Here is a 19,714-nt window from a genome sequence, read left to right as displayed (position 1 = left end):
AGTTTTTTCATAGCCGTTTCAGAGTGATGATGAAATTCTATGCAAATAGAAGTTTAGCTACAAGACTGTCTGCCAGACAGTCTAAGATTTAATTAGCGTTCTTTCTTGCATTTTAAAAAATATTATCTTTGCATCATAAAAGTTGCAAAGTGAAAATGATTACATAAGAGTTGAAGAGGCTTATTGTAAATCATACTGAAGGATGATGTTTGCAATGTCATGTTTTGCTGGCAACTTAATTACAGATAATATGATAAATCATGGGTTTTTCCTTTGTTTATTTGAGCAAGATTGTACTCACAATGAAGCGGGATTAATAGGGGTGAAGCTTTTACATTAAACAACTTGCATTTGTTAAATCTAACATTAAAGGGAATTCCGTATAATTTATAATATTACATTAAACACAGCAGTCTTTAACTTTACTCACTGACTTTACTTTTCATTTAACTGTTTCGTGCACAATTACGTAAGGAGATCTCTGAATTGTTGCTTCATAAGGCTTTACCTTGCAGATTCTCTTTAATGACCTACATAGTACACTTAATTTAGGTCAACCATATGACTCAGTGAAACTGTGTATCACTGAATTCATTCAGATCTTCATCTGATAAATACATAACATATTTACGATATCTGGTCCCTCTCTTCTAGATCAATTTGGAGAAATGTCTTCTTGACAAGGGCTCTCTGTATGTTATTCAGCAACAGCCAACCAGTAGACCCCACTCAAAAGTAAAAGTCTTAGTCATTTACTCAGTAAAAACAGTCTTGAATGACAGTGGCATTTAGGAGAGCCCACCTATCTCAATTTAGACTTACCTTGACCTTAAATTCCACCCACGTGTACCAGTTTCAAACCAGTGGGAAGATGTGACAGACACAGAGAGGGCAACCTAAATATCAGATCCTTATTTGAGTTGCACTAGTCTTCCTGCCTTGACTCAGCCGAGCATATACCCCCAGCCACATGAAACGCATGTCACCCTGTGGCTTTATAGTGTCCTGCCCACAGTTTTTAAAGAGGAAACTGAATCATAACTCAAACATGGGGTCTATGGGAAAACCTGTTAGAGGGTTGTTGTTATCATGCTTAGGACAAGGCTGCATGGACATTATTAATTCAAAATCACCCCCCTTTTTATATTACTGCGTGCACCAATTGAACAAGAAGTGCAGTTTTTGTTTGCAAAGCTTTATGGTGAAGCATTGTTTCTTCTGAAGTGCTGCTGATTCAGGTGGCTGATTCTAATAAAGAGTCTTGCAGGATGACTGGTATGAGCTTAAGTTTCTGTTTGTTTTGGAAGTAGGCTGTATCCTTAGGGCATACAGTGTTTCTTGTCTCCCCTTTGCCAAGATTATTGGGAAGACCTCACCAGAATCCTCCTCCCCAACATCAATCTGGAGAAGTGTCTCAGCATGTTTTTCTTGCATGGTATGCTCCATTTTGATGTGTGTGTGCGTGAGTGTGAGACAATCACAGTCTGACTGCAGACATAACACGTACAAGAGACAACTGTTTCAGTAGCAGTTCTCATTAGGTGTTTGTACTGCAGAAGAGAAGTTTTGTGGAGATATTGAAGCATGGTGATTGTAGTTTTCAAATTTGCTGGTAAATGCTTAAGCATACAAAGCCTTAATTGCTCTGACTTTTAAAATGCACTTCATTGAGTCCTCCACAGTGATCACTTTTTTTTTTTTGCAGGATTTTAACTAAGTGGAGTCCCGTGTGATACATTGCTTAATACAAACTGTGTTGCAAAGTCAGATCGCGCCACCTACTGCTTGAAAGTGTTAACTACAACAAGCTGTTTCAAGGTTCATGCCAGTATTAACACTTTGTTGCATCAGAACCCAAACTGGTGATGCATTTAATACAATAATCTGTTCAAGAGATTAGATTTGTTTTTTATTTAAAAACAAACAAACAAAAACAACCCCAAAATCAAACCCCCCAAACAATACACTGCACATTCAATAAAAGCAGCAATATGGACTCGCCTACATAGAAAATCAAGTATACGCAATAAACATATTTACATATTACACAGTCATATTGCATTATGCTATACTATAACAATGTACTCATTTCTATAAGCACATTTCTATACTTTACATACACATCACAGGATAATGGAATATGTCTTACAAGTTGCTCCTCAGACTCTTTTAAGGTAGAACAGTATGATAAACACATTTGTTACCAAATAAAGACTAAAGAATTCATGTCACACTGAAAAAGAGCACTTGGGTTTCCTCCAGTTCTCTCATCACGTAGTCACTTGTTCATTAGAACAGAAGAATTCACAAACTTCTTCTCTGGATGGTGTAAATTAAGATACAATTCAAAAGGGGAATAATTAGAAATAAAGAACCACCAAACTGTGGACTCAGTCTGAAAATTGACTCAAACTGTTCGGTCATTGCAACTGTTAAAATAATTTAAAGAATATTACATAGAATAGAATAAAAGCTGCAAGATATTGCACTGTATAAACACTTGTTTTGCTATTATCACATGGTCAATAAACTAATATACAATAAGCCAACTGTACATTGAACCGAAATACCTTTGTGTTTACAGCAAACATACTATTACAGCTTAATGCTTGCCTCACCACACATTCTTTGTTCTTGAATGCAAATATGCAGCTGATCGTCTGACAACAAAACTGCTCACACCTGCTTTGTAAAAGCACTTGAGCAAGCAGTTTTTCTGGCTGCATGCGATTCTGCTGTAGTGCATTTGCAGGTATGGAAAGCAGACTGGTCTTTAGTAGTGCGGACTGTTGACAACGCAATGTTCCCAATCCCTGGCCATTTCTGTCACTGTGACCATGTCACAAACCGTCCATCATGGCCAGAAGGTCGTCCCCTTTGTTGCTGACACTGGGAGACTGATCTCCTGACTCTGTAAATTCACCCATGATCTTGGCCAACTCTGCATTGGCTTGCTGGTCCTGAAAGACAATAAAACGCACCAATCAGAGTGTTGGATGGGCCATTACAGGGATTTGAGCCTCATCACAGTAAATCTGGTTGGTCTGGCAAAGCCTCACATCTTGAATCAATTACTATACAGTCTTAAGCCCAACACTGAGATAAGTAACATTTAGCCCTCAGTGCAATAAAGGTTTTATCAGAGGCAGGAACAAATAGTCCATCAGTGGTTCGACTGGATTTCCCCCGCTCCCCCCTGTCAGAGATAAGAAGCCTTGATTCAGTCTTTTTGAAGTTTACCTCTCTTGCTTCTTGGTTCAAAGGGGCGAGCAATAGGGCATTTGTTCGGATCTGAAATGTATCCTTTTTCACCTGCTGTTTGACGGATGCTACTTTAATAAACAGTCTAGAACCTCTATGAAAGCTGTGCTCATGGCTGTTACAATGAGTCCTATAATTCAAATAATTCCATGAAGAGTCCTGATCATGCATTGAGATTTTTCAGAACTAAGGTCTGTTTTCAGATACGTTTCATTTCACTGGAAAAGCAAGATGTTTATATATGGAGGTTAAAGTGGGAGAAGAGCAGCACCCCATCAGAGATAGAAGGGAAAGGGAAGCAGATTGTCTAAAGCATAACAAATACCAGTGTAATTTTGTAAGTTTTCCTGGTATGTAATCAGTTGTGTAGTTTCTGCAGTGACAACAACAACAAAGTTCTCATAGTGTTGAAAAGAACAACAATACTGAGATTTTTAATTTTATAGTCTACCCTTTGATGACAAATTGCTTTTCTGTAAATAAATATGCCAATTACACACACACACACACACACACACACACACACACACACACACACACACACACACACACACACACACACACACACACACACACACACACACACACACACACACACACACACACACACACACACACACACACACACACACACCAAAAAATGCTGGATATGCAGCTTTCCTACACAAGTTGGCTGCGATTTAAGGTCATTTAGATTTACCTTGGTTGCTTGGATGTTTATGACTCCACATGAAAGCTCATCGGGTCTTGATATTAATGCCTCTCTGTAACAGAGTCACAGTGTTACTTCTGATTGTTTCAAAGAAAATAAAAAGTATTTTTCACATTTGGAATAGTAATGAAATCATTACATCTGATACATATGGACACTCACTCTTCTTCTTCGTCAGTAGCAAAGAGGCTAATTCGGAAGCCAGTGTCTGCGTTTCCTGGTTTCTGAACTTCTAACCCTCCCATTAACCTGGCCAGCAGGTTCAGTTCCTCTTTGGCCAGAGGGTTTGGAGCAGCGCTGACCTGTTGACACACAACGGTGTGTTAAATTTAAAAGTGAAGTTGTATGCTTTACATTTATAATCGTTTTGTGCGTTATTGAAATTGTCAGTTTTCACCTTTGTATGCTGAGCAGAATTTTTAGATGTGCCAGACATGTGAGTTTCCACTGGGCGACTTACACTGTACCTACATTTGGGTTTTGTTTTTTTTTTTAAAAAGGGAGAAAACGTGTCAACATACAATGGTGTTCAAACACTGACAATGAAACAGTCTTTCAACATTGTAAGAATGGTTTGTACAATTTTAAAGTGAAAAAGGAAACAATGCACACCAAGACATCTGTGCTCTGTTAAGTTTTGACTAGTGTCAGACCAAAATTTGGTTTTTAGGGCTTTGTGCACATACTTCACAAGGAAATGCCAGATGATGAAATTTTCAAAGCTGTGACTCACTGCTTAAGCTTTTAATGAACAATTCACAGCTTAAGCAATGGAAGCAGCTGCCTATCATTCTGAAACACATCAATTATTAGCAAAAACAGAGGGTGGGGTTTGGAAAACTAAGAGAACTTTCAGAGAGAAATTGTAGGATTACTAAAAAAAAAAAAAGCTGTTGTTTGAATGCAAAAGGCCTTCGGGAAGATTTAACACGAAGCTGAACTGTTCTGTTGTGCTGCAACAGCTGTGCAAACATGACCACCATCAGAAGAAAACATTTCCTGTATCCTTACCACAAAACTAAGCATCAGACGTTTGCAAATCAACACCTAAACCAAACCTTGTGCATTGTGGAAACAAGTACTACAGACTGACATTTTTAGAGCTACATTCAGCAAAGGTATATGTGTAGAATAAAAGGATGGTGATTTTAATCAAATGCACCCCTCTCCAGCTGTGCAGGATAGGTTGAATTTGATATGTTTTAGGCTCTTGTGGTAGCCAGTGCAACTAGTAGAAAGAAGAATTAATTAATTTAAGCAAATTCTGGAAACTAAACACAGTATTAGTTTAAAAAAAAAAACAAAAAAAAAAGGAAAGAAAAAAGTTGATTGTAAAAAGAAAAAAAAAAGAAAAGAAAAATAAAGATGCCGTCCACAACAAGATAATGATCCTTAACACAATACACTACCTCAAGGGTGCTTTTGCAGTTCCTTTCATTATCCTTTATAAAGGTTAATCGGGTAATTTCTCTTTTGTGTGCTTAAAATCCATCTCGTCCTGGCTTACTATCACAAAAAATGAAAACTGCATAAAAACAACAAGGCATGTTTATATAAGGGAAGATTCCAGCATCGTACATGTTTGTGCCCAGTTTTGTGACTCTATCACCAAAGATGTCAAAAGATCCTTCACGGAGTGCAGTGGTATAGTTCCCTCCATTATTGAACTTCAGCCTGGTGAATTCCTCACCTGTACAGCTGAACATCCTACAAAAAAATGACACGCACGCACGCACGCGAGAGAAATAGAGACAGGAAAGCATTTAGTACATAGTATGATAAAGAGCCTTTATTTCCTGCTTAAATGTTTCACACAGCAAATCCTTAAGAATTTTGATCCAAGCTAAACATGCACGGTATCTAAAATTAGAAGTCAAATACTTCTTGAACGAGACCTCTGTAATGCAATTAGCTACAGATAAGCTTACGTAAAATCAGATTACGGTGTCCAAGTAAGATAGCAAAGAGACAATATGCAAGACAAAGCGGCAGACATTAAAGTTCAATGAAAAGAGAAAGAGTATATTATCAAAGCCACTTATTTAGTCTTACTCATTGACAATATTCTTTAAACTTCAGACTGCCTGGGTCTGAGGGATAAGAGCTCTTTACTGTGGTACCTTATCAAGCCAGGGACTTGAGTGCCATGGGGCACAGGACCACTGGTGGGAAGAACAAAGCGGCCATTTGAATTCTGCACTTTGTCCTTGAGGAAAATAGATACCTGCCATAGAAGAAGGTACAAACACAGAGAAAGTAAACATTAACTGAACAAGCAGGAAAAAATTAGTTATACCATCTTCATAATAAAAAGTCACAAATGATGACTCACCCTTATATGCATGTCTTGAAAGAAGATAAGAAGAGTTTGTCTAATCAGCTGGAATTCACCACTGGACAAAGGCGTATACATCTAAAAATACATATTGGTATTAAAAAAAAAAATCTAAACTGATGAAAACATTTATTTATGCTGGAGGTACTGGCAACACAGAATTGAAATCGCTAGCTTAGATGGCTTTCTTTGTCTTAAGTGGGCCTTCATAGCTTGCTTGGTCATTTCTAACACAAGAGGTGAGTTTTGTCTTGGAGGAGAAGGCCTGAGGAGAAGTAGTGACTCTCAGTACATCACCAGCTGCAGTATAAGAGTGTTAAACCAGTTCATATGCCACGTGATTACACTCTTATTAAGAATGTCCTTGATTTTCTTTCCCCCATGAGCTTTTCTTATCTTCTTCATTTATCTTTATGTAGTTAACCAAGGGGAGCTTCTTTGCATGCTACTTTTTTTAAAACCATATACATCTTGCTGCAAACTGCAGGAAAAAAAAAATCCCCACAAGCAATATAAAATATTTCTGACTATATTTTCTTGTAACAAATGTGAAGACAGCAAAGTCCCACATGTAGTACCTCTATCAGCTGTCGGTAAGTCTCATCAACCTGGCTGAGAATGCTGGGAGTATCTTTCACAAAGTCTTTGATTGCATCCATGTGGTTGAAGGACACAAGGAGGATGTCCTTAGGTCGTGGACAGAGAAGCACCTGATACTTAAAAGCCATGGTCATCAAGTCATAGAGCTATGAACAGGGACACATTCATCAACACATTGTCTTAGGCATCAGAAAAATGCATGCTGTTGTTGAGTGATAAACAGTAGAGGGAGACATAGTATGTAAATGAATGTGCCTTATGCTTAAACACAACAAAAATGTTACATTATACACTTGATTTATATTGATTGGCATGAAGGCAAATCTAATGTAGATCCAATATGCATAATGAAAAGGCTGTGATAAAAACATCTCTGTGTGGTTTTGAAGAAATGTAACTGGTGCATGGATAGAAAGTCAATGCTTGTAATTAAAAATGCAAACAAAATATTGGGAGCACAAGAGTAAATTAAAAACACACAGGCTGTATATGAATACATGATGTCTTACCTTGTCCATACTAGCTTGATTGAGTCTCATTATGGATGCGTGGGCCAACCTGTCAAACACGGTTCGTAGGGCCTTCTTGGAATAAAGCTCCTGTGGCTTAAAAAGCTCCTCCAGGAACTTTTTGTTAAACATGGTGGTGATGATGTCATTCATAACTATTCAGACAAGCAATTAAAGCACAAAATGTTAATTAAGGTTAGACAAATGCCCTTCCCATACTATTAGCTCAGAAGCAGGCAGATTAGCGCTCTACACTCTACATTGCCGAAAACGATTTTACCCAGAGCTGAAACCCAAAGACCCTAACAAAGCAGCAGACCTATTTATCAGAAATCCTACAGCCAAAGATGTTTTTTTGGAGGGTGGGGGGAGGTTTTGCCTTTTTTTTTTTTTTTTTACCAGTATTGCAGGAGCAATACTTACCTTAACTAAACCTTTAGGGTTTACTTAAAAAGTGCTTACATTTTAGATCACTCAAGTTTGGGAAAGTAACATTATTTTGTGGCTAACTTACTGGGGGTTCAAGGTATATGACTAATTCACTTTGGTTCATGAAGTGAAGTAATTTGTCCAGCATATGTATGCGAACGCCACCTTGGAAGCTTGAAAACTGGAGTTTTGGAATACAGACACACATAAGAAAGGTTGTTACAACCAATGAAGCAGGACATTGTTTGTCAGCTCATCCGTTATTCATTCATTATTTACGCATGGCATGGGTTCAGGCTAAGCCAAAGCAGAGCAAAAGAGCTACTAATGCATCAGCGCCTCATTGCATCTTGTAATAATACCTCTCTTTCTGTCCGCCTCTATCCAGCCAGGTATTGTGGAAACTTTATCAATCCAAAGGGAAATGGTACGTAAGTAAACAGCTGATTTTAAGACTGCCACGTGTGCTGGTGGTTAATGCTTAACATCATCTAATATCATTTTACAACAAACCAGTGATATCTTTTGAACTGACAGAGCGGCAACAATACACAATTGTTTTACAGGGCTTCCAGTCACACTCTCCTACGAAAAGACATGTCTTATTTTGACTTTCTGATTCGACAGAGACACCGACATCATCAATACAGAAACAAGTAAACGAACAACATACATGTGCACTTACTGCGGTCTAACATTAATATTTTTTCTGAACAGGATAACAATTGTGTTGCTAGCTGGAAAGCTGCTAAACTAGCTACCTTTCTTAGCTTTGTCAGCAGGGATATTCTGAGCTCGGAGACGCTGGTCTAGGATGTACAACATTTCCCCGCCGAGATTAATGAAAAGCAGCGGCAGAGTCCTTGAAGACATGATGGAATTTGAACAGCTGAATCTTTCCAGACAAAACAGCTAGCTCGAATGTTTTAGCTGGTGGGTGGTCTGTCTGTTTGGTAAAGCCGCTTCTGGTTGCCAGGCCACGAAATAAATAGCCAATCAGAGCCCTATGTAGTAAATACGTAAAAGAAAGGGGCGGGATTAGACGAGGTACAACCGCGTTGTAAATTAGGAGCTCACTGATTAGAGATAGATGGACCATTTTTCACCATGTAGTCATACATATTATATAATTATATATAATATAATGCAAACCAGTGGTTTCATGGCAAGTCTAAGCATTCTAACCAGTACAATTCGACTTATATGACAATTATAACGATATTATAATTCATAAGGAAGATCAACCTTTTACTCAGCTGCTCACAACTGATTTACGATAATACCCAACAATCTTTTCTAGAAGCTTTCTTGGACGTTTTTAGTTGCATAACTCTTACGTTGAGAAATAAATGATATAAGGTGAGCCATCAAATTTCAAAAAGTTGTTCAAAAAATGTGATGCCTGTTGAAAATGCACTTTATTTACAATAATACACAATTGCTCTTGCAAGTTAGGGCCAAAGATTTAATACACACATAAATGCATACTTCATTAAATGCTTTTTTTGGTTTGCATGAAAGCTCCATGGGTAAACAAGCTACTTCCACAATAGCTGAGCATCATGAAAAACTCTTGTTACTGTGAAATCTCTCCATTCCTGATGCGGATTTCTCTTGCCATCCTGCACATTTCACAATGTCCACAGAAGAAGATCATCAAGGCGTCGTTGCATATTGTTCCCTGTGGTTAAAAGATTGCATAAATTACAGAAATGTTGCAGATTTCTCAATTGTGGGAAACGCACAAAATTTCCCATGTTTGCAAAATCTGTGTCTTTCATAAAAGCAAGACTGAAACAGACTATCATACGTGCAATACTTACAACCTAAAGACTAATTGCATAAGGTACGGTATTCTGAAGTTTGGATTTTATAATAACTGCATTGAGTTGCATGGGTAACATACCTGAATACCATAGGTTAATCTCATGTGAGTCCTCATGGCTGTTAAGCCTCCAGGCACGCAACCCAAACAGCAGTTTTCACCATACTTATTTGCTGTGTAGCAGCTCAGTGCCAGTGGACAAAAACAACCGACGGCACCTAAACAACACGAGTACATTTATGAATGTCTAAAACGAACAAAACAAAGTGTGCATGCACAAATGATGTGCCTTGTACTTACAGACCAAACAGTCACTGCAGCAGGCACACAAGCCTGTGCTCCACTCTCCTGTTTGAACATTAGTCCCATAGCCGCCAGCACCTGGTTGATGGGTGACCACTGGGTTTGACATTTGGATTACTTGGTCTGTTTATTTGCTCTGTGGTTTAAGTACCTAGTCAAAAACATATTAGAGAGCATTAGATATTTGCACACTAATTAACATCACATATTTACAGAAAACCCTCCTCAACACAGCATGCAACAGTTTACTCTGTCATTTGAGGTAAATCAAATTATGATTTAAAAAATACTTTTTGGACTTTCCCTGTAAAATATATATTTCTAAATAAAACATTGTTGCAGGAATACGTTAGTGTAACATGGACTATTTTCACAATATCGTATGAAAGAGAGTCATGTATGTGGTTTTTAACCCAAAGAACAAATGAAAGCCCATGTTATCTTGTATCAAGGCAGCCATAACGGAAAGGCCAACTTTTAACTATAACATGCGCACGAATTGCAAATATAATTTTTATGTTTAATTTAAGAATATTTAACTTTTAAGTTTATCTGCTGCGAAAGGAAAAAATGGTGTCACTTACCAGAAGAGTGTGAGAGTATGAGCTCCACCTGCTCAAAATGACAAGTTGCACACCACACAGGAAATTGTGACGAGCTTGAGCTGTGAAACGCTGGTTTGGCAACAGCCTGCACTTTCTGGGGACGACAAAGATCTGTGGCGATTCACTGGCAAAAAATCAGTCCATTAACAGGAATTGCTTCTTTTTTTTTTTTAGTCTGATAAAGTGTACAACCTCAAATCACAAGGTCACAAGCACATGTATGTGACTGAGAGTTTAAAGTTTTTCTGATCTCATGACAGATCAGTAGACTTCAGGGAAGCCATGCAGTTAGAATTGTTAAGGTCACACTTTCATATGACACCCACAAATGCAACACGTTCTTGTCTTGAGGTTTTAATCTATTAGAACACTATATCACTAGTGCAGTATGCAAAAGAAGGGATGGATTTACTCAGGATTTGAATAAGCACAAAACTATACGAAACTAAAGCCTTCTTTTCATATTAATGTATAATGTAAAAATAGCTTTTAATGAAAATGTCGGTCTTGTTATACCCTATATGAGAATTAAATTAACCTTGCCTCGTGATGTTGTACATTTAAATCCGATGCTTTAGCAACCTCACCAATTTTTACCAATATAACACTATGCCAGGAATGTCAGGAATTCTTAATTAGATTTTTTTTTAACAATTTCTCTCTAACTTGAATTAACTTACTGTACATTTAAACAACACTCAAAAAGATAAATGATACTGCATTCTACCAACAAGCATTTTATGACCCTAAACATAGTTGGATTAAGTCAATCTCATGTTTCCACAAAGCCTGAATACTGCTTCAACAGTACTCTTCCAGGAAGAAGTCCTTATCTGATATGCCTCAACTTGGTACAAATGAGGTGAACTGCCACTGACAGCTGATTAACAAAACATAAAAACAAAAACAAAACACACACCGGTGCTGATATGAAGCCATAATAACGCACAGAGTCGATCTAGTGATAATATTTTAGCGCTAGTTTTTTGCCATGGTGGTTTAACACAGAGTATCCTCTCAGATAAAATGGAGAATTTGCAGTGTAGGTTTATTTCTAATTAGCATATTAATACTATACTTGAGTTTCTGGCTTCCTGGTTTTCTAAAATGAGATCTTAAATTAATACATCTAGAAGTCATGCTTTAGTTCAATTACAATTTGGAGGATTATTCCAACCCAGCTTTCTCAGATATTTTATTCTTATTAATCTTTGACATCTCCAGACAGTTCTGGTATCAGAATGACAACAATAGAAAGTAAAATCGTGTGACGGCAGCATGGGAAAACCATTTATTTATCTACATGATACATCACTACATCTGAAGGTGTACAGATTGTGGCTTTTGTCTCATTAGATCTCAGCTGCATTTGTCTTTGCTGACTCCGTGTCTGTGGAGCCTGAACTCTGCTTTATCTTCAGCCTCTGCTCTGCTTTTTGCTTTTGCACTGCTTTGAAGACCTGAGATGACACACACAGACACACAAACACATATGACCAAGTGTTAGTGGGGGGCATAAAATAACACCTTTAATGTATAGAGAAGAGTTTCCAGAAGGCTTGAGTAATGCCCTAGATGCTCTATATGCTACACTTCCATTACACTTGTGTGTAATGGAAAGTTTTACGTTTTTCCCAACAGATATGAGTATACATTAATGTGCAGAGATGATGTAGACTTAATAAATAACAGCTTCATTTATTTGCTACCTTAATGCAGAATTCTTTCTTGGCCATCCAGCGACGGGTGGCCCGTCTGTAGTACTCTGGGGGGAAGGTGTATGTGATGCCCAGCTGCTCACACACTTTCTCAAAGGCATCGTAGCGAATCAACCGAAGGTGTTTCAAAATCTTTTTCCTTCGGTCAATGGCCATAAGCATTCGCCTCTTGTTTGCTTTATCCTAGCATCAAACAACACAGAATATCGAAAGTAAATACAAACAGAGCAACATGCGCTAGAAATCAGGACACCTACTGAGGAACAGCTGCTTCGTCATGCCACATAAAAACAGTTGTTAATTTTAATAAAATTGTTTAGGCTATGATGTAACACGGAAACTTCCGACCTTGGCCATGCTACGCATCTTTTTATTTAATGTGGGGGAGTACACAGGATATCCTGTAGCACATGCAGGCCTCACAAAAGCAGAGAGGAAATGTGGAGAGACGTATTCATACATGAAACTTCCAGTGGTGAGAGTCAAGTGCTCTACATGTGTTACGTCATTTTAATCTGTCAACCTGCTGATTAATTTAAATGCATTTTATTCTCACCTTATGATGTTTTTGCAAATGTTCCTGGTAGTTTCGGATTCTAGCAGTCAATATAGCCACTGAGGAGAGAAAGAACAGGAGAATTTCAACATCGCATAATAAATAAAAGTTGTATCCCGTGTTTTTTTCAGTGAAGAAACTATGTGCAACATAATGAAAAATATAGCACCTCACCTTGTACTTCCTCTGAGCTTCGGTCACTCTCATCTCTCTGGACCTTTGCAATTAGCTGTTCTTGTTTTAGCTGTAGCTTTTCTTTCTGAAGATGAGATTATTATTATTAGTTATTAACGCTGAACTACTTGTTTATGCCTCTGCTTTCCCACAAGAGGGCCAAACAATGTACATAAAAAAGACAAACTTACATGACTAGCCAACTCCAGTGAAAGAAGCCTTTTGACAAGATCATCAGTTCTGTTAGCAGAAAATACAATAGTGTTAGAAGAGTAGACCAATCACTATGTGCGTCCACTTTTATAAAATAATTAATAGAAAGTCTGAATTTTAATCATTTTGTATATGTTTACGTTTGAGCAAGGGGAACAGCTGCATAATCCATCTTCAGCATTGTTGGAGGAAGATCGTTGAGTTGGCTCTCAGGTCCTGGAGGAAAAATACTTTTTGGATTTTTCTTTCTTTAACTTATGTACACATTTATAAATAATCACATGCGCACACTATGGTGATGAGAGTTCCTCTTAAATACCTGTCTTCTTCTTCTTTGCAGCCCGGGCATAGTGTCTCACTGGCTGTGGAACAGCAAAGCTTCCTGCAACTGAGAAATCAGATGCATCACTGCAAACATTCACGTTTAGTAGATTCAAAATGTTACTTTCAGTTGTTATTCACAAGAGATCACCACAGCAGGTAGCTCCACGTGTTTGGTTTGGCCGGATTCTCTCATGATGTAACCCCGAAAGGATTTGTGCCTCCCTCCAGGGATCTAATTCTCCCTCAAGGGATCGAATTGGGGATTGTTCACTTGTCTGGCAAATGTGTAAAACACTACACTACAGAGCCACTGCTTAGGAGATTAAACTCATTTTGAAAGTAGAAGGGAACAAGGGAATCGTTGCTTTGCTAATGATTTATTTTATTAAAAAAGGCCTCAATTTCCTCAGCTGAGGTCAGTATTCATGATTCCAAAATCAGAATCAGAATCAGAATACTTTATTGATCCCTGGGGGAAATTATTTTTTGTTACAGTGCTCCATTTTAAACCAACATTAAGACAAGACAGACAATACACTAACTAAGAATAGTACAATATATACATATATATACATACATACATACATACATACATACATACATACATAAGTCACTTATAAATAAATATTTGGAAAAGAAACATGTGTAGTTGTAGCAGCAAACAGTGTGTTAAGTGGATGCGTTGTACAGGGAGATGGCCACAGGCAGGAATGATTTCCTGTGTCGTTCAGTGGTGCTTTTCGGTAATCTCAGTCTCTCACTGAACGAGCTCCTGTGACTGACCAGCATGTCATGGAGTGGGTGGGAGGTGTTATCCAACATTGTCTTTATCTTGGACAGCATCCGCCTCTCCGACACCACCTTGAGGGAGTCCAGCTCCATCCCCACAACACTGCTGGCCTTACGGATTAGTTTATTAAGTCTGTTGGCATCTGCGACCCTCAGCCTGCTCCCCCAGCATGCAACAGCATAGAGGATCGCACTGGCCACCACAGACTCATAGAAAATCCTCAGCATTTTCTGGCAGATGTTGAAGGACCTCAGTCGCCTCAAAAAATAGAGACGACTCTGGCCCTTCCTGTAAAGTGCTGTGGTGTTTTTAGCCCAGTCCAGTTTATTGTCAATGTGTACTCCAAGGTATTTATAGTCCTCCACAATGTCTTCCTGAAGTCCACGATCAGTTCCTTGGTCTTTGGAAGACACTCAAAACACTCGCATCTATGGGGAAGTTCCGGGGCAGAAACCACTGCTGCTAATCTTGCTGATCGCTCAAAAACCTTTGGGGTCAGCATCATAAGCACATAATAAAAATAGTCAAGTTTGATTCCTGTTGCTCCTTCTCGAGGTGAATGATTTACTGTAATCGACGGAACTATGAATTCTGCGCTCTACCAGAAAATCCCGTAAGAGAATGTCCAGCAATCATTTTGTACCCTGAAGCTCAAGCGCACTTGGCTTATGCAACAGGACAATGATCAAAAACAAGCCAGCAGGTCCTCTGAATGGCTTTAAAACAACAACAGAAAAGACAAAAAACAAAACAAAAAAAACCCCCAAAACAAAGCAAACAACAGAAAATTAAAAATACAATGACAGTTTTGGAGTGGTTTATTCAAAGTCCAGACTTAAATCTGATAGAAATGCTTTGACATGACCTTTCATGTCATTGTGACTAAAAGAATTCCACAAAGAGTGAGCCAAAAATTCCTCCACAATGATGTGAAGGACTCATTGCCACTTATTGCAAATGAATGACTGCCAAAGGTAACACAGTGTTCTTAGATTTAGATGAATTAATTTTCCACATAGGTTGAGGTAGGTTGAGGTAGGTTTGGGTAACTTTTTTTCTCTTAATAAATGAAATCACTAAAAAAAAAAAAAAAAAGCCTTTTCTATTTACTTGGGTTCTCATCTTCTATTGAAGTTTGTTTGATGATCTGAAATATGAGTGTGACAAATAAGCCCAAAGACACAGCAAGAGCGTAAGAGAGCTGTATGAAAAACAACAAAGCCTGAAAGTTACTTATAATCTCTAACATTTATTTGTGAATAAGCTATTTTAAATTATGAGGAGTATTGTCCCTCTAAATATTATCCCGAAATACTCTAAGATCTTCCTTCCTATAAGCATGAATGGAAATGATTCAAAAACACACCAGGTAATAGGGTAGCATAAGCAGACCCCTAAGTTCTGGGATAACTTGACTATCCTATTTGTAGAGAAACACCTCTCTGGGATAATACATAATAAAAACATTTCTGCTGCAAGCTGAGTTGTCAGAAAATCATTGATTTATTGTAACAAAACAAAAAAAAATACGTAAATGAAATCTACAGGATGATGAAACGACTCATGAAGCTTAATTTGCGTGACTGATGGAGAAACTTGTAGAGTAAAACTAAGATAATCTTTCTAAAACGGTTGTCAAACACTCACCCTAAAACGCAACTATGTACATATCAGATGGCGATAAGAGCAGTGGTTTTCAATATCAAAACAGCAAATGATGTCACTTCCTCTCTAATGTTATGCGACAGTTCAGCCCTCCTTCAAAAATCCACCAACGTGTGCAACTAATATTGCAATCCACTGAAGGAAACTCATCAGGAAAGAGCTTTTCACTGAGTTTTCACCTGGCAGTAATCTTTGCTGTTGAGAATAGTTTAATAGAAATTCTCTGTACCTTATTTTAAAGTTATCAACAGCAGAAACCAAAGTAAAAAATTTCAAGGTAGCATACATTTTTCTTGAGACACTGCTGGTGATTTCAATTCTGATAGACTGCAGTGTACAGCGTACAAACCTTGGGTTAAAAAGTATTTATTTGCTGTATTAGTCATAGCACTGTAGAGAGAAGCGGCCTGCAAGCCAAACAGCTCTTATTCATGCCTGTCACTGAAGGGCTGGCAAACCTGTGACTGTCAGTGCATAGGCTGCAACAGTGAGAAAAAAAAGAAAGAAAAAAAAGCTGTCATATTCTAGTAGACTTGAGGGGGAAAATGAAAGAAAAGCTTCTGTAGATGCTCCAGATATTATGATAAGAAAGCAAGATATTGCATCAGATTAAGCAGCAAAGAAGTGCAGAAGGGGAGATAACCACAAAAACATTTAGGGGAGAAAAGTTTCAAGTAGCTAAAGCACTACACTGTTACCTAGTCCTCTTTTAGAGGCTTCGTGTCAAAAATATTTCTGATATTCTTTTTGTTTGTTTCACACCCTGTGTGTGCAACAACCCTCTGATTAGCAGGCATCAGTTTTGCACACGGAGGTGTGTGAAAAGAGCTGTGAGAGGCTCTTCAAAGTCCCTCTATCTGAGAGTTGACAAGCTATCCTGTCTACTTAGAAATTACACACAAATCAACCCCCCCAAAAAGCAAAACTCAGATGTCCCAGTTTTCCACACAGCATGTATTTATTGATCTGTGTGGGAGCTGAGACTGTGTGAAAAGTATGAAAAGAGAATCAAGACTCCACATGAAGATGTAACCCGGTTGGTGCACACCAGGAGATCCTTGCGCACTTTAATATTTTTAGACTGTCGTATGCACAGAAAGTTTTTGGAAGGGAAAATGAGCAAATCTGCAACAAAGGAAGCAGGACTTAAAACAACAGCCAATTCAGACTGTGAAACTGCCCTGCGTTTACACTGCTTGGTTTTGCGTGTGGCATCATCTCCTACCTGAAAAAAAATATATCAGCCACACATAGTTGTACACATTTGAAACTCTACAAATCTGTAAGAATCTATGAGAAATCCCACACTTGGCATTTTTCATAGACTCAACAAAAGAAATATGAACATATGGGTTTTTGTGAAAGACTGTTTTCAATGACAAGTAGCTGAGCAGCTGACGAAACACCTGCCAGTAACTTCACACTGTCTTGGTGGTGTGGAGAGAACTGTGTGATAGAAAAATGAATTGCGTAGGGAGGCTGTGCAAAGCCGATTACTACACTTTGGAGTACGTTATGATGAAAATCGTTTCAGACGTCAAGTATGCGGTCTTTCCGCTTATCAGGGTAACATGTAGCTCCGCCAACAGTGCCGCCTGCCGTTCGTGTTAGTTACTTCCCAAGAAGACCTAGCGAAATTACGAACTGCTCACAGAAACACATGTTTTGACTGATATTTACCCACAAGAAAGTTTTGTCTTCCTCACACTTACCACTTCTCACGTTTGGTCCTGACAGTAAACTCGACCTGTTCGTCCACGGTTTGACTGATGCAGCACAACAGAGAGCTGCCGAGCTTTCCCGCAAAACACTAGCTTGGACCTTGAGAACTGCCCTCAGGCCTATGTTTGTGAACATGGCTCACAGTATAGATAACAAGGACGGAGAATAAACTGTCTAAAACTGCTGAAAAATTCGTCCAATAATCACACTCGACCCCTACATGAGGATCGCCATTTTGGTTAGACTAAACTAGCCGAGTAGCGATTGCGAGATGCTGTACTAGGCTAAAATAACAATCCCAGAGCACGTCGATAAAAACGAGCGTAAAACGACTTTTGGAATCTTTCATCGTTACATTTCATTATTATTATTATTTTCAGTGACAATTGTTTGGTTTAATAATTGAAGCAGTCACAGTTAATGAGAAGTGCCCCCTCCCAAAATTATTACTGTTACTTTTAAATAAAAAGCAGTAAAAAGAGCACTGATGGTAATAAACTGTCAATTTATAACTGCTGACATACAATGCTGTGCAAACCTCCTAAAATACTACCCGTTTCTTTGCTGGGAAAAGGGGAAATTGGTGTATTGAAATGGGGAAATACAATATATAAGACAAAAACAGAGTTTGTACAATGCTAAATTATTTGGTATGACCACATTCTTCAACATAACCAGGACTCTCTTGGGCAAACTTTCTTGTAGTTTGAAGTATTCTTCAGGAATAACTTTCCTGGCTTCCAGAAGGATATTCAAATGTTCTCTGGATGTTGACTGCCTTTTCTTTCATTCTCTGTCAAGATGATCCCACACTGATTCAATAATGTTGAGATGTGGACTCTGGAGAGATCAATCCAGGACGCATGATGATCCATTTTGTGTTTAATTTCTATGCAGGTATGCTTTTTATTGCATTTTCCAGTGTGTTTGGGATCACTGTCATACTGGAAAAATGAAGCTTTGCTAATTAGACACTTTCCAGAGTCGTGTGGTGGATCAAAATCTGATGGTACATTTCTGCCACTAATTCGTACAAGAAATGCAGCTCTGAACCTGGACACAGCTTCCATTTTCTCTATTCTGACCTCCTATTAAAGATTCTTTGAACCTGAAATTTTTACATTTGGATTCACCGCTTTACAAGATCAATTTCCACTGATTTTTCAGTCCAGTTCTTGTATAATTCAACTTAACATTACTTTTGTAATATAACTTTTCTCCCCTTTTCTCCCTATATCCCAGAGAGACTCGAGAAATATGTCCAGTCTTTGTGAGTCCCCCCTTCCCCTATTTCTTAAGAACATGACTTTCAGATGCTGGTTGTCTGCTGTAGATAATTTTTAGGCCTGACCCTTCTTCTTTTTGTCCTCCACTAGTCAAGTGTCTTCTGATTTCTTTTAAAGCTGACACTGATATGCCAAGTTTTCATCCAGTAATTCTTTGAGAATCATCATGTTGGTGCAAAAATATTATTTTATGCCTGCCAAACTGTTCTCTTTGACAATTTTCATATATTTAACTAAACAAAACTAAAGTCAAACAAATTATATGTTTTGCAACAAATTACTGCTAGAAAGAACGTACTGGTTTAAAATTGGTTCTCTGTTAAGTTGTCTGTTACAGATGATTACTGTTACTAATTATCCTTTATACAGCTTTTATAAATGGATCTATAAATCAGTTTATGTGACATTTCTGAGTTTTCCAGCAAATTTGTCCTGCTAATCTCAGATTAGTGTGCTATTTTAAATAATATCTATATTTAGCATTAAAATATTAAAAAAAGTACTTATAATTTTATTGAAAACACTTTTAAGGTGTAAAACATTCAATCAGAGAATTCACATGTAATCCACAAAAATATAATCTCAACAATATAGTTTAACCTCCTAAGACCCAAACTCTTCCACGGCATGCATTTTTAGTTTGTCTTTGATATTTGGGCATATTGGGGCCCGATGAATGTAAAAACA

At 38.0% G+C, this 19,714-nt stretch overlaps 3 protein-coding genes across 6 annotated transcripts; all 3 read right to left on the bottom strand.

Moving 5' to 3' along the window:
- Nucleotides 1-2,102: 2,102 nt before the first annotated feature.
- On the bottom strand, nt 2,103-9,155 carry oscp1b (organic solute carrier partner 1b). 4 transcript variants are annotated; one of them, XM_026184856.1, is made up of 11 exons: nt 8,608-9,139; nt 8,209-8,250; nt 7,418-7,572; nt 6,887-6,994; nt 6,306-6,386; nt 6,094-6,197; nt 5,552-5,680; nt 4,371-4,440; nt 4,136-4,275; nt 3,962-4,025; nt 2,103-2,960 (listed from the first exon to the last, which is right to left on the bottom strand). In XM_026184856.1, exons 1-11 carry the CDS (start codon nt 8,717-8,719, stop codon nt 2,841-2,843), a joined length of 1,125 nt encoding a protein of 374 aa, XP_026040641.1. In that variant the 5' UTR covers nt 8,720-9,139; the 3' UTR covers nt 2,103-2,840. The 4 variants fall into 4 exon arrangements, with proteins under 4 accessions (XP_026040641.1, XP_026040639.1, XP_026040640.1 ...); XM_026184854.1 differs by having other exon boundaries at nt 6,887-7,054; nt 8,608-9,136; XM_026184855.1 differs by lacking the exon at nt 8,209-8,250 and having other exon boundaries at nt 6,887-7,054; nt 8,608-9,119.
- A 90-nt stretch (nt 9,156-9,245) lies between these two features.
- On the bottom strand, nt 9,246-11,779 carry LOC113032160 (cornifelin homolog). Its single transcript, XM_026184859.1, has 4 exons — nt 10,559-11,779; nt 9,972-10,125; nt 9,753-9,889; nt 9,246-9,527 (listed from the first exon to the last, which is right to left on the bottom strand). The coding sequence occupies exons 2-4, from the start codon at nt 10,081-10,083 to the stop codon at nt 9,423-9,425; spliced, it is 354 nt and encodes a 117-aa protein (XP_026040644.1). The 5' UTR covers nt 10,084-10,125; nt 10,559-11,779; the 3' UTR covers nt 9,246-9,422.
- A 68-nt stretch (nt 11,780-11,847) lies between these two features.
- Nucleotides 11,848-18,011, bottom strand: mrps15 (mitochondrial ribosomal protein S15). The gene is made up of 8 exons (XM_026184858.1): nt 17,732-18,011; nt 13,560-13,628; nt 13,381-13,456; nt 13,219-13,267; nt 13,028-13,112; nt 12,854-12,912; nt 12,289-12,480; nt 11,848-12,039 (listed from the first exon to the last, which is right to left on the bottom strand). The coding sequence occupies exons 1-8, from the start codon at nt 17,874-17,876 to the stop codon at nt 11,932-11,934; spliced, it is 783 nt and encodes a 260-aa protein (XP_026040643.1). The 5' UTR covers nt 17,877-18,011; the 3' UTR covers nt 11,848-11,931.
- Between the last annotated feature and the right edge of the window lie 1,703 nt (nt 18,012-19,714).

Source organism: Astatotilapia calliptera, chromosome 11 (genome assembly GCF_900246225.1).
Source record: "Astatotilapia calliptera chromosome 11, fAstCal1.2, whole genome shotgun sequence".
Taxonomy (NCBI): Eukaryota; Metazoa; Chordata; class Actinopteri; order Cichliformes; family Cichlidae; genus Astatotilapia; species Astatotilapia calliptera.
This window is presented reverse-complemented; position numbering and strand designations above follow the sequence as displayed.

What these genes read in the sequence shown, in the direction of transcription:
- oscp1b (XM_026184854.1), bottom strand. Translation starts at nt 8,719, where the DNA reads ATGTCTTCAAGGACTCTGCCGCTGCTTTTCATTAATCTCGGCGGGGAA. An exon ending in ATCAAGCTAGTATGGACAAG is followed by an intron (nt 7,055 to 7,417) that starts GTAAGACATCAT and finishes CCCTGTTCATAG; the next exon opens with CTCTATGACTTGATGACCAT. An exon ending in ATTCTGCTCAGCATACAAAG is followed by an intron (nt 4,276 to 4,370) that starts GTGAAAACTGAC and finishes GTGTGTCAACAG; the next exon opens with GTCAGCGCTGCTCCAAACCC.
- mrps15 (XM_026184858.1), bottom strand. Translation starts at nt 17,876, where the DNA reads ATGTTCACAAACATAGGCCTGAGGGCAGTTCTCAAGGTCCAAGCTAGT. An exon ending in ATTTGCAAAAACATCATAAG is followed by an intron (nt 12,481 to 12,853) that starts GTGAGAATAAAA and finishes GTTTGATGCTAG; the next exon opens with GATAAAGCAAACAAGAGGCG. An exon ending in AGAAAGAATTCTGCATTAAG is followed by an intron (nt 12,040 to 12,288) that starts GTAGCAAATAAA and finishes GTGTCATCTCAG; the next exon opens with GTCTTCAAAGCAGTGCAAAA.
- LOC113032160 (XM_026184859.1), bottom strand. Translation starts at nt 10,083, where the DNA reads ATGTCAAACCCAGTGGTCACCCATCAACCAGGTGCTGGCGGCTATGGG. An exon ending in CTGCAGTGACTGTTTGGTCT is followed by an intron (nt 9,890 to 9,971) that starts GTAAGTACAAGG and finishes CGTGTTGTTTAG; the next exon opens with GTGCCGTCGGTTGTTTTTGT. An exon ending in GATTAACCTATGGTATTCAG is followed by an intron (nt 9,528 to 9,752) that starts GTATGTTACCCA and finishes TTTTAACCACAG; the next exon opens with GGAACAATATGCAACGACGC.